This window comes from Cuculus canorus, chromosome 3 (genome assembly GCF_017976375.1).
Source record: "Cuculus canorus isolate bCucCan1 chromosome 3, bCucCan1.pri, whole genome shotgun sequence".
NCBI lineage: Eukaryota > Metazoa > Chordata > Aves > Cuculiformes > Cuculidae > Cuculus > Cuculus canorus.
The window spans coordinates 103,299,346-103,313,339 of record NC_071403.1 but is presented as its reverse complement, the minus strand read 5'-3'; the positions used below and the strand labels follow the sequence as shown (position 1 = coordinate 103,313,339).

General features: G+C 37.6%; 1 protein-coding gene across 5 annotated transcripts in view; it reads left to right on the top strand.

Moving 5' to 3' along the window:
- Window positions 1-13,994, top strand: part of KIF6 (kinesin family member 6) — a 157,065-nt gene that overhangs the window by 127,270 nt on the left and 15,801 nt on the right. For all 5 annotated transcript variants that reach the window (XM_054062612.1, XM_054062613.1, XM_054062611.1 and 2 more), the window contains one exon: window positions 13,220-13,304. In XM_054062612.1, coding sequence (XP_053918587.1) covers window positions 13,220-13,304 — 85 coding nt within the window. The remainder of the gene's footprint in view (window positions 1-13,219; window positions 13,305-13,994) is intronic.

Here is a 13,994-nt window from a genome sequence, read left to right as displayed (position 1 = left end):
CTTGCAATTATGTTGAAGAAAAATTAATATTTTATGTTATTCTAATGAAGCATTATATTTAAATGCTTTAAATTAGTGTTTCCGTAAAATACAGGATCTAATTTTTCATGATCTTATTCCAGTTTTGCATTGATGGAACATGATTACAAACAACCAGGCTAATATTACAGTATTCACCAGCACTGGGGGAAGACTGAATACTTAGTTAGACCTGCCTGATGACGTAGGAAATTCTGAGATATAAGGTCTGACACAAACAAAAAAACCCTAAGATTTGTGCCTCTTAATCTTTTTATTTAACAAATTAAGAAAATCAACTATGATCACCTGCAATTGCAAGGTAATGCTAGGAACTCATTCTGCCACACAATTCCCTGGATATTGAAGGAAACAATCAACATGGCCCTGAACTTTGAATGCCTCATTTGTTTTTATTGGTCTTGGAGATGTTGCTGACTTTCACTGTACTGATTGTTCCTTGGTTTCCAAATCATACATAAATATCCATTTTTTTATCACAGGTAATTGCCAAATTCAACAAATCCAGTCCATACTCAATGCATTGCAAAATGTCCAAACACAATTCCTTTCAATGTCCTTCTTGTTCATATGTCAGCATTTTGGGGACTATTTTTGCATAAGCCTTACTCATGTTCAGTTCTTCTGTTAGAATGTATTGAACACTTCCCATGTCCAGATGAACTTTCTCAGCTACTGCTTGACCACCCGGCTGTCTGTCTTTTCAAATCACATCTTGCACTTTTTCAGTGCTGCCATTGGTAACTGATCTGTGTGGGCAGACTGGGTGATTATCATCTTTCACATTTTCTCTGCCTTTCAAAAATAATTTGTGCCATTCAAAAACATGTGCACAAGACATGCACTCTTCACCATAAGCCTCAGGCAATAATTGAAAAGTTTCCATCATGGATTTCTTCAGTTTCACAAAACCCTTGATGTTACCTCCCTGTTCACCCTTGCACACTGACATTATCTTAACCGAGGATAAGAAAACATCTGTGTTTGAACACACATCCACTTGTATGCAGTGAAGTGATGAAGCTGATCTTCAGCACAGCAGGACTCTCATTATCAATAACTACTATTACTTTATCAATTTAGTTGAAATGAAGTTTTTCAACTTTCCATTTCAAATATTTTCCTTATTCGTCTTGTTCTTCTTTAGCCTGTCTTCCCTTTCTGTATAACTTTTGAAATCTAGGCAAGTAGCAGCCTATTAGTTCTTTTGGGATTGTCCTGAAAACATCAAAAGATGGCAAAGTCTTTCTGCTTCTGGGGAGGTTTGTTGGGACCAAATTAATCTCTCTCACTGTCCAACTCCACTGTCCCTGTAGAGCTATTTGAAAAGAAAAAAAAAATGGTATAATCTAATATGGATGAAGATGACAAATATGGGTCTTTGGAAGGAATCTGGATCCTTTGTAAGATTTCAGCATTGATGACCAGGTTTATCAACATTTTATTAAAAACGAAAAAAACCTTTCTTTTCTCAGGTTTTGTAACTTGGCTTTTAGAAATAGGATTTTATGTTTCTGCTGTTATTCCAAGACCTGTTCCCAAGTACTTTTTTGAGCAAGCTTCCTTTGAGAAAGCCCATTCTTCATAAAAATAAAATCACTAGGTGAGTCAGAAAAAACAAATATATTTGAATCCCCAAAAATGCATACCAGCATTTGATTTAGACCAGCAAATGCCTAAGGGCAAGGATTTTGGCATCTGTTATCTTTACGTTTGGATTTGTAATACACATTTTAAGAAAAAAAGGGCAGGGAGCTTTCTCCTTATCTTTGTTGTCTCTATAGCTTTGTCTACATCATCTTTTCCTGCATTTTCAAAGTTACGTACCTGTTCTAAAGATATTAGTAACAGTTTATGCCCTTTCTTGCCCTGTCATCTGTTTCTTTATAGAATCATAGAATCATACGATGGTTTGGATTGGAAAGGACCTTAAAGATCATCTAGTTCTAACCCCCTGCTATGACCAGCATCACCTTCCACTAGATCAGTTTGCTCAAAGCATCATCCAGCCTGGCTTTGAATGCCTCCAGGGATAAGGCATGCATGATTTCTCTGGGCAACCTGTTCCAGTGCCTCATCACCCTCACAGTAAAAAGTTTCTTCCTAATATCTAATTTAAATCTACATGCTTTCAGCTTAAACCCATAATACCTCATCCTATCACTGCACTCACTGATAGGGTCCCTCCCCAGCTTTCCCATAGACCCCCTTCAGGTACTGGAAGGCTGTTATAAGGTCTCCCCAGAACCTTCTCTTCTCTAGGCTAAAAAAGCGCAACTTTCTCAGCCTGTCCTCATAGTAGAGGTGCTCCAGCCCTCTGATCATCTTTGTGGTCCTCCTCTGTACCCACTCTAACAAATCTGTGTCCTTCCTGTGCTGAAGACTTCAGAACTGAATGCAGTACACCGGGTAGGGCCTCACCAGAGCGGAGTACAGGGGGAGAATCACCTCCCCCAAGCTGCTTCATCATTTTCCGTGTACCACAGCAGAGTTTCCAGGAGGATGTGCTCCATGATCTTGCCAGGCACAGAGGTGAGACTGACCAACCTATAGTTCCCTGGGTCTTCCTTTTACCCTTTTTTTAAAGTGGGGGTTATGTTTTCCCTTTGCCAGTCAGTAGGAACTTCACTGGACTGCCACAACTTCTCAAATATGATGGATGGTGGCTTAGCAACTTTATCCACCAGTTCCCTCTGATGATGCATCTCAACAGGTTTCATTCTACTTCATCACCTTTCCTTGATTAGAAGCAAAAGAACAGTGTGATCAGTACCAGAATAAAAAAGGGACAATGCTGTGTGATGCATCAGGGTACTACTGCGGGAATCATCGAGCCAGTGTTAGGAAAGGAATATTCAAAGATATTCCTCCGGTGCACCAGTTTGTGGTGCTCTGAGAAGCTGCCACTACCATGCATCCTATACCTGATAGGATGCAAATATGTTGTCTGACACATTTCTGAATTTCTGAAGGGGCAGAACTGGGAACTGCTCCTCCCACTTGTGGAAGGTATCATAGAATCACAGAATGATTTGGGATGGGAGGGATCTTTAAAGATCATTTAATCCAATCCACTTGCCATGGGACAGGGATGAGTTTCACTAAATTAGGTTGCTGAAAACTCCATCCAACCTGACCTTGAACACTTCCAATATACCCCATGCCACTAGAAAGGCTGAGCCACGGTGTTTTTCATCTTGGGAGCATATGAGGTATGTTTAGGAAGTGTTTGATGTCTCTCTCTGCAACCATAGCAACATCCTACAGGCATACGTAATATTAATTAGGCTGCTAATTAATAACTGTCTTGAACTCATCTGCTGTGATCTGTGTGAATGGAAAGCACATAGTACTTCCAAATTGCTGGTTTACATCAAAGTTAATCTCTTACATAAATAAATCCATATTTAATAAAATTAGTTCAGATTCTCTCACTGCTTTGCCTCTTGCAACTGAGATGCCTTTTAGCTTTGTTTGTATAAAGCAGGAGAATCTTGATCTGTACTAATACCACGAAACCAAGAGACACAAGTGTTTTCAATCACAAAATGACGGAAGCTGAGGAAAGTGGCAGTCTGTGTTTTCCCTCACAAATCCAGAGCAGTCGATGAAGAATAATTAATGGCCTGTTTTAAAACTATCATCTCTGGTGCTGAAAAATAATAAGTATGGATTAAACAAAGCACTTGAAAGAAATAATCTGTTTGAAGTCCAGAATATTGTTTTGGATTTCTTTTAGTTTGTTGGGTTTTTTTTCACAAGAGATAAAGCAACATGTCCTGAGTGCTGCTAGGCATCCAAAGATGATTCCTCTAAAACCATGTGAATAGGTTAATATATTTCCAGCATGTAAAATGTTACTTTTAGGGGAAAAAAAAAAAAAAAAAAAAGGCAGCATATTTAGTTTGCAATGGCCTCAGAATAAGGGAAAGCTTTCTCTTAGAAATTCACAATTTTGATATGCACAATGTTTTGTTCTCTTTTATATTTGTGCTTGAAATCTCAAGTAACAGCACTGTTCTTGTAAAAGTTCTCTCCTGGTGCGCTTGCAGGGCAGTGATTTTATTCCTAGGGTGACCTCTACTGGTACCAAGGCCACTCCTTATAATGACGGCTTTACTTTCTTCAATCATATTTCAAAGGAAAAAAATCAGATATGCTTTGCATTAAGATTTATTTTTGGAATTCTGAGACTGACAGAAAGCTGGCAAGATTGTGCTTGTTTAAAAGGGCAATGATTTTTCACCGTTGCTAAGACAAAGATATCAATAATAAAATGCTGAAAATTCAGAAACTAGTGTTGCTTTGCCTTTTCTAAACTAAGAGTTTTACTATGACAAAGATACTTTTGAATTTGCATTGTGCAATTATTTTTACAGATGAAGTGCTTTTAGAAATATTTACAAAAACATGTTTTGAGGAAATGCTTGGAATACTGATGGACAATTAATTCTGAAAACACGCATAAGTAGTTACATAGGACATTACATGTAGGTTAGAGTATCTTTATAGCTTTTTGTGACTGCAGTGTGGTTTAGTCATTGTAGTTATTCCAGATATGTCTTGGAGGAAAAAAATATATAGCCTGTGGTAGCTGCAAAGTTACACTCTGCAACAGACTTTCTTCATTTCACACGCTATTTTTTTGCTTCAGGTCAATACAGTATGTGGCTAAAATTCTGAGCTCTTTAAGAGCTTTTGTATTTTTGGATGTATCAAGTCCTTCTGTAAAGATGATCACAATCAGAAAAAAGAACCATAGATTCAAAGCAGCTGCTAGACAAGCAACAATGTTTCCTTTGAAGAAGTACTAGAGGATTCTTCTTAGAAAAATGTTTTGGTTTTTTTCTCAGTACTGTGGAGGAATGAAGTTTAAAACTGTAGGAGTATATTCTAATAAGAAGACACTTCTTAAACCTGTCCCTTCAGGCCTCAAGCCCACACAGACCTCTCTTTCCATATGTTTCTCTTCAGTCTTTCCAGGGCATTTGGTAGTTTTATTTGTTTTGATGTTTTTTCTGTTACTCTTTTTAGCAGATTTTACTAGGTGCAATGCTAAATTATAGAGGCGGCCATGAGTTTTCTCTTTCATTATATCTTCAAGAACTACATCTTTACTGGAAATCTTTGCAAAAATGTTCTCCTGAACTGACAGAAAATTCTGAGAATACTCATGTGTTCCTATTAAGTTTCCCATGTGGCCCACTCCGTTTCTGTTTATCAGATCTCAAAAAAGAGCAAAGACATCTTTGGACCAAATGATATTTTTATTAGAAGTCATGAACTTGTAGCACAGCTATCCATTTCTTAGTTTTATTGACACTGACTTTAGCATTTCACTGTTGTTGGAACAGCTTGCAGTCTCTGTAAGCTTTCTTGCCATAAGTATTTCTTCTGAAATACTGAAAAGCTCAGCGTAAATTGCACTTTATTTAGAGACTCCTTATTACTAGTAAGTAAGCAAGACAGAATATTGATATAAAGCTCTCAATTTTCTAATTTCGTCTACTAAAATTAAGATTAGGAAACAGATTCTGTGAGGATACTTACATATTGAAAGGGATCCTCAGAGAAATTTGCAAGATCTCTTTCCTTGGAGTTTTTCACGTCTGGACAATCTAGTCTCATTCAGTTTTCACCCAACTTTGAGCAGTAGGTTGGACTACACAGCCTTCTAAAGCCCCTTCCAACATAAGTGATTCTCCAGTTCTAAGGCAGGACTTGGGGTGGAGTGAGTAAAAAATAAATTTGGGATTGTGCATGCAGTCTACTGATTGTAGGCCTTCTTTGCTTTAGCTTCAATATGTCTCAGAGTAGCCCCTCTCTACTAGCTCTAAAAATCTAGTAGGATAACAAAGGGTAGCTTACAGTCTAAGGTGCTGCAAACTTCTTTCTTCTGGTCATGTCTAGCGGGTGTGTTGTGCAGCTTGACTGGTTCTATATCAAGTCAAGGTTTCCTGCATTAGAGCTCTTTGCGAAAAATAAAAGCTCTGTCTTATAATGAACTGTAAATAACAAAGGGAGCTCTTTCACATCTGTATTTGCTTTGATTTTTTTCAAGGTAAAGCTCAAACCTAGAAGAGCAATTTCCATCTGATCACATAAAACATGGGACAAGGAGTGAATGAGAAATAGAATGGCTAATGTGATACCCAGTGTTTCAGAACAAGCTGCAAATTTGTTGAAAAATGTTTTATGTTGAATACTTCATAGCTCAAAAATTTTTGCATGTTTAAGATCAAAGAAAATAATTACTTGGAACAAGTAGTTACTAATAATATCCTGCAAGTGTGCAGAGATAAGAATAAGATAAGAATCCAGATAAGAATCTTGTGGATAAATTGTAATTGTTTCTGAATATGTCTGGATTGCCTCTTTTCAGTAAATAGTACAGTGTAATTCATCTGGCAGCTACCAGGACATTGAGCTCAATGTCCTTCCCAGCGTAGGTCACAGGAAAAAAACTGTCTGAGTTATGAGAAATGTCTAAATACCTGAATTCTTCAACAGTCTTGAGCTGGTTGTCTAGAACAGACAGCATAGCTATTCTGCAGCCAATGTACATGGGAAGACCAGCAAAAGTGTGGCACTTAATGTGGGATATGAGCATGGCTGGCAAGGACAGAGGGTCCCAAACCCATAATCTGATCTGTATATGGCCCTCATCTAACCCACGTGCCAGAATACTAAACAATATCAAAATTAATCTTCTTAAAGAATAATATTCCTGCTTACATGAAATCCTGTGGTAAGGGCTTCAGAAATTTCCTGGAAAACTTGTACATTGTATTAACATTTAGAAAAGCATTCAGGAAACTCTTTTAGAGGGGTAATGGAGTAGTGAGGCAGGGAATGGAAACAAAACTTCTGTAGTAATTTAGTCTTTATTGTACCCTTAACTGAGGTGGGATCTTAGCACATATTGTCTGCTACTTGCACAGAAAAACAAAAAATCAGATCTGTGACAGACGTGTTTCAGGCCCAACACCTTTTGTCTCATCTGGGGCAAGGGTTAAACTGAACACTGAACGGTGCCACCTCATACTCATAATATTTTGATTTCACAAAAAATGTTGCATTTCTCCTTTGTTTTCCATCTCCTCTACTTCTCTCTTGCAGATGAAATATCTTTTACCAATACCTTGTAGCAGAAAGACCAAAACTGATACTACAATATGTTTGGTTAGCATTTACCTCTTGAATCAAGATCTAAACCTCTTTTATTGTCTAACTCAAAGTGACATGTCATGACCTGTCTACACTATACAGAGTTTCTGTTTCAATAAGAAATTAAGCATAAAACGTGCTTATTTTTCCTTAATATTTTTCAAATAGTTTTGCTACAAATTTAGTGTGCAGTCCATAATAAATTCTTTTGTGTATTGTCACAGGTGTTTGTAGTGACAACCACAGCCGGAGTTCCACACAGAATGTAATTAAAATACCCGTTATTTTTAGAATACATGAGAAAACATTGCTGTGTGCATTGTATTCCTATATGTGATCTGCAAGCACAGGACTTGCTGTGCATGCCTGGGTATACTGCTCAGGCACAGTAAGGCTGTGACTTCTCAGAACTGAGAATTGTGCATCTGCTTTCCTGAGAATCCCTAGCAAGAAATATGGATGCACTAAACTTCAGCATCTCTTCTGTGCTCTGTGACATTCAATGTGACTGCACCTATAGCACCCTTACATACTTATTCTCAGTAAAGTTGTGCTATATTATTCTCAGTCAAGTTCTTATCTTGACCAGGCACTGCTTTTCAAAAGTTATGGTGCTGTCTTATTGCACATTGCTGTCTGTACATTGGTGGCAGTGTCTTTCTAATATCTCTGCTTCATGATAAGCAACCAACTTCAGAAGTATTTTCCCATCCTTTTCTTTCAAGAACAGTATGACAAAACTTAACAAAGAGACTTTTTTTTTCTTGAAAGCTTGTAGAAATGAATGCTAAAGAAGCCTCAAAACTTAGGGATGACAAACCACAGCCCTTTTGGGGAGGCAGAGAAAGATCATTCATATATGAGGTATGGGTTTATCTTATGCTATAAACAAGATAAATTGTGCAATAATCTCTTGTCATGAAATGGTAAAATGTATTTATTAAGTGTAGGCAAGAACCTGAGTTAGTAGGGGTTTCCTTACTAATACACAGCTATTTTACTATTCCAGTAGATCCACGGGTATGTATGGAACTTATTAAACTTGAAGCTGCCTTTTTTAATTCCAGTATATTGTACTTGTATATTTGGAAACCAACAGAGAACTTTTAGCCAAAATGCTTTTGGAAACTTTCATGGCTTCAGTGCAGCTGACATGAAGGCAATGCTTTCTGTTTCATATGCCATGTATTTATAGGAGCAGATATATAGATGACTAGTCTCAAAGAAGAAACTTGAGGGAACTGAAGCATGAGCCTGTATTTAGCCAAAAGAGCTCACAGAGACTGGGAAAAAATAGCTCCACTTTCAGGTATGCATTGCAAGTCAGTTAGTCTGAGCCAATATTAAGCTAGTCAAACAATAACCAATAAAATGATACAAAGAAAAGCAACATACTGATGGACCCCTTTAATAATTCAGTGTTTAAAACAAAAATAAAAATCAACAAAATACACATGCCCTTAATCCCACGTACATGGACTAGCTTGTAAAGTGCTGAAAACAGGACAGTGTGTTTCAATATATGCTTGTGACCAACTGGCTGAAATTTTAAGAAAACCATTACATTAGGATTAGGGGTAGATTAGGGGTAAATTGCTGTAAAACCCACAATATAAACTCTTCAAGATATGAGGGTATTTTCATCTTATCCTAAGTTGCTTTATGTATACCCATCTTTCCTTTTGTACGAGGTACACACGTAGTGCAAGGTGGCAAACATAGATTGACATGGCCCAGGGGAGGAATAAGAAAGAAGAAGGGGAGAATTGCTTGTAAGGCAATCCTGAATAATGATGGATAGGTAGTTCTTTTTAAAAAACCCAAATGACAGCATATGTTCTAGTTTGAAAGCACTAAAGCCCAAGTTTGCCAAAAGCTGCAAAGGTGGTAAATAAAGAGGTAAAAATGCTAACTGGACACTGAAGTCAATTCTAAATTTGGTTACTTCAAGTGACTATAAATTTAAGCAGATAAACACAAGACTATCCAGTGATGAAATGAAAATCTTTGACTTCATAAGTACAGCTGGAGGGCAGGGCACAATGTTATTTGAGGCATAAGACAATAAATCCCTAGGAGTTTGACTTCTAGGATACACTCAGGTCAAGAAATATATGAGCACCCCAGAGAGTATAAAGTTCAGGGTCACAGAGAGTTTCTTGCAAAATTTTCTGACTGTAGACAAGAATCTCCCAGAGTATTTCAAGTTGTTGCCAGCTTGCAGTAAATTATGATCAGAACACTTGATATCTCATGCTAGAATTGGTGTTTTTCAACTATACTCGCCATAATGCTTTGATATAAACATGCAGCTAGCAGGTGCTTTTATTTCTTTCTGGTACTGTGCAATTTGATGATGTGGAATGTGTTGTAAAATCTATTATTTCCTGTGCTTCAAAACTGGCCCTTTCATTAGAAAAAAAATATTTTTACTATTTTTACCCTAAAACGCCTCTTGCAATCTTGTTTATGAAACAAACAAAAAAAAACCCAAAACCTTTATGATATGGATTTAGTGTCAACTCATGCAGAGCTCACCTTCCTTTCTAAGCAGGCAGCTGGTATCATATCCTGTACCTAACTTCACCAAATGGGTTGTATCCAAAGATAAAAGCAAAACAATTAATCTGAAGATGTAAAAGTTGCTAGTTATTTTGCCACCCAATATAGTACTGTCAAAATCTCCTCTTTACATTGTGTGACTCAATACTCTTAACAGAAGAGTCCACAACATAGGATTCCTAAGTTTTGCTGCTGATCTGTATATGCAGTTACATTTAATGTAAAGGAACTAATACTCCTTGTAAGTACACTGCTGACTTCTGCTAAAATAACCGTTGTACAGAATTGTCTGGATGTATGCCAAAAGAAACCCATAGCATACACATGGGCAATGTTTTCCTAAACATGCATGTCATTCCTCCCCTGCATCTCTGAAGCCTGGGTCTGCATTATCTAGGATCATATTGCCCCAATTTGCATTTGTTTCCCAGAAGTCATTGGTGCACTAAAAAGTGCATGTGGTACTGCACATCAGCTGAATGGCTCATCTCAGCTGATGCACTGAAAGCATAGAGGTGAGAATGTACCATCAAGTTTCATATGGCAAACTGTCATCAATGAACTAAAAGTCAACCCTGAGTGAACAAAGCAGATACCACTTTCTGTTCTTCCATGCAGTTGCAGAAATGATATCTGATAGTTAATATTTTAGCAGTAGCACCTCTGGACTTAAGTGTATAACAAATTTTTTAATGTATACTGGTAAAATTTTGTCTCATAAATTTTCGGGTTTTCTTAATTTATATTTTTTTTGTAGATAAAATAATTTGATGCTTCAATAAACATTTTCTGTTTCTGCATGGGCAAGCAGATACATTCAATAAATGGGAACTCTATTTAGAGGAATAAAAACCTGTAGCAAAAATAAAGTATTTCTTCTTAGAAATAATTAAATAAATCTATTTAAAATTTATGAGTCAATGTTATACTTTCTATGTTTTACTGTCTATTCGCTCAGTTGACCCTCTCATGTTATTTTAAAATAACTGAGCCTGTCTATTGAAGAATGCTAACATTTGACATGAGATGCAATGAGCCAGTAACCCCTGCCTTAGCTGCCTAGCTTCAGCAGTACCTGAAACTGCGTGGGGTGGAGTGGGGTGTGAGGCGGCAGCCACAGGAACCCAGATGCAGAAAGAAGCCACGGCAGTGATTCAGGAAAGGTAAAGGGGGGAGGAGAGAAAACTAGAAGGAAAAGAGGAGAAGACATAAGCAGCATCAAACAAAAGGGCTGGAATACATTCCAACAGCCCATAGATCTCCTTTGCTTGGAACATCAGGATAGAGCCATGGGTTCATCTGTATATATTACAGTAGGCAGATTCAAAAAGGTCTTGTCTTTAGGGCAGAATGATAGTTCATGAGCATGTTGTTGCAATAAGCAGGCATGAAAAAAAATGAAAAGGAGACTGTAACAACATGGAAAAGGACTTCAAAGAACTTACAAGACACAGCCCAAGTGGGCATGTCCTGGACTTAACTTACCACTGGACTTCACCTGACACTGTGATCAGATCTCTTCAGCTTTTGTGACTGGAATACAAGGATGAATGTCTACGGTTTAGCCATTTACTTGATGAAATATCCAATGCTATTTTTGATGCTGGGGTCGCATCATCTTGCATTGTACACATCTCTTTCTGTTGTGTACATACAACAGCCCATAGCTGTTTCTTGCTTTCATCACCAGCATATTGCAAGAGACAATGAGCATAGCTACATTCAGAGGATTGAGGATGCTGGGACCCTTGTGTCATAGAGGTACTTATCTCATATAAAAGTATTTATTATTTTTGAGAGTAACTTGCAACCAAATAATCCTTTCTACAATGTGTGATAAACAGTAGAAAAACATTTTTCTTGATGTTCTTACATATGAGTGACCAAATTCTGCCTAAGTTTGGCTGCCTTTTGAAAAGCTAGTGCAAAAGTATTTTTCCAAGTACTAGATGTCCAAATAAATCGGAGTAACAGCTGCAATAAATAAAGCTGCAATATTATGCCCTTGCATAACTCTGTAATGACTAGCAGAATTTGGTGGTGTTTTCATGTAGGGAAGTTCTAACTTCAGAAACAGCATTAACATTTTAAGATGTTACTGTCTTCTACACTGTGTTATTTCCTTTCTGTATAAGAGGCTAAAGCTGCTGCCTCCTGAACTCAGACACCATGATAGATTGTGCAAATAGACCAAATGCACTTCAGTGTGCTTAGGAGAGTCCCCTTTCACCACTGCTGAACACAGCTCGAGCTCAGTCTGGCTGGCTTTGCATGGAAACATAGTAAGGATGCCCACATGGTCTATGACCACGTCTCACTTGGGAGGCTGTAACTCCCTAAATCATTTCCGTTTGTTCCGCAAGAGCACATTTCTCTCAGGCCTGGATGCTGTGTATTCATGAAAGTCAAAACAAGTGTGAAGCCTCAGGAGCTCTGCAGTATCTCCCCTTGAGTTCTCTCTGGAGCTTTGTGCTTTCCCACATTATGCCTTCTCATGAGGAGGAAATCCAACAAATCAGAAAATCCTGATCCTCTGTAATGACTGGAAGGTTTACTGCTTTCCGTAAACGTTCTGGCATGATTATTAGGGCCTTCTTATTATCCATTGTGTTTAGGTATAATTTGTTATATAACACCTCGGTTGTAGCATCTCTTCTGCCATGACATTTGCACCTCCTGGCTTGCACATTCACTTTAACCTTCAAAGCAGTTTATTTCTTAACCTGTTGAGGGTATCCTCTCCACCACAAATGTCTTCACTCTTATTCTTTTATAATATACACTTCCAGCAAAGCCTTCTCATGTATGAAATGAGAATTGTGCATGGGCTTTGTCCACCTTGGCTGTCTGTATTAGCATATTTGACCTAAGTACTGCAAATGAAATAAAATTCTTTACAGCATCATCTATATTAAGCTACAGGGTACTACAATAAAAAATAAATGGTTTCAGCTGGCATGCTGACAGGAGGAGAGGGGTCATTACTACCCTCTTGCTCCAGACAGAATTCCTCTCCTTGAAGAGAGGGTGCACTCTTTAGGCCTCATGACAGGTTGATGTACAATTTGTTTTCTTGGCAGAAAATATGGTTGAGATGGAAACCTACACATACTGTAGAGCAAATCTTTTTTTTCTTTCATTTTTCTTCACTTGAAAAGGTGAACATGTTTTCTTGGGAACTTTAAACTATGCTTATTCATCCTAGAAATAGAAACTGTTGTAATACTAGTAGGTAACTATACATTTCCTTTCATTGTCGAACATATAACCCAAGATGGAAAGACTGTTTTGCCATCTCTCAGAATAAGAAACATTTCTAGAAGAGAAAAATGGTTAATGGCCCCTATTGCATTACCTACCTCTTAAAAAATATTTTTTATTCTAAGTAAAAGTTTCCTTTTTTGATATGTTTCATATGGTCATTGCTTACACCTTGTCATTTCTACTATAGCTGTTTCCAGTCCTTCCGAAGAGCTAAATAAGCTTGATCCAGTAGAAGAGAAACTTCGAAGGCAAATTGAAGAAGGAAAACAAAGGTATTAGTCTGCCTCAAACTTCTGCCATCCTTCACAAGATAAGCTGTGCTAATAGTATATTCCAATTACAGTTCTGCACACACATCTGCCCTCAGGGTTTGCTCTGACATTTAAAAAATGTCAGCTTTGTGGTTCACTAATAGTTTTTAAATTTTTGTGTATGCTGTTAGTTTGTCTGTAAGATGCCACAGTACAGGAATGGGGAAAACTTATGCTTGGGCTAATGGCTATAAATAAATAAAAATAGTTTAATGTCCTCCCTGAGGACTAGTGTTAGAAACTTGTTCTTTGAATCCAGATGTATTGTGAACTGTTCTGGTTGATTCAGAAATGTTCTGCCTTCCTTGACCTAAGGAAAATCTTTCAGCTATTCAGGACTGATTAAGTGTAAATAATACACAGAATATACATTGGTTAACCAATTCTTCTCTTTGCTCTAATGTCACTGTAGCCAGGAGGATAAAAGAAAATAGATGCAAGGATATCAGTTCTAAGTCACTCACTAGCATTTATGTTACGTGCAATCTGTGAGGAAACTTCTGGCTGTTTCATACTACTGGTAAAGCTCCAACTGTATGTTAGCCAAGAGACCTTTTTAATAAAGCTTCCATCTGAAAGGGGAATCAGCACTCTGCTTCTGTCTGAATCCAGGCTTTGGCAACCAGTTTTTTATGAATGGTAACATGCTGA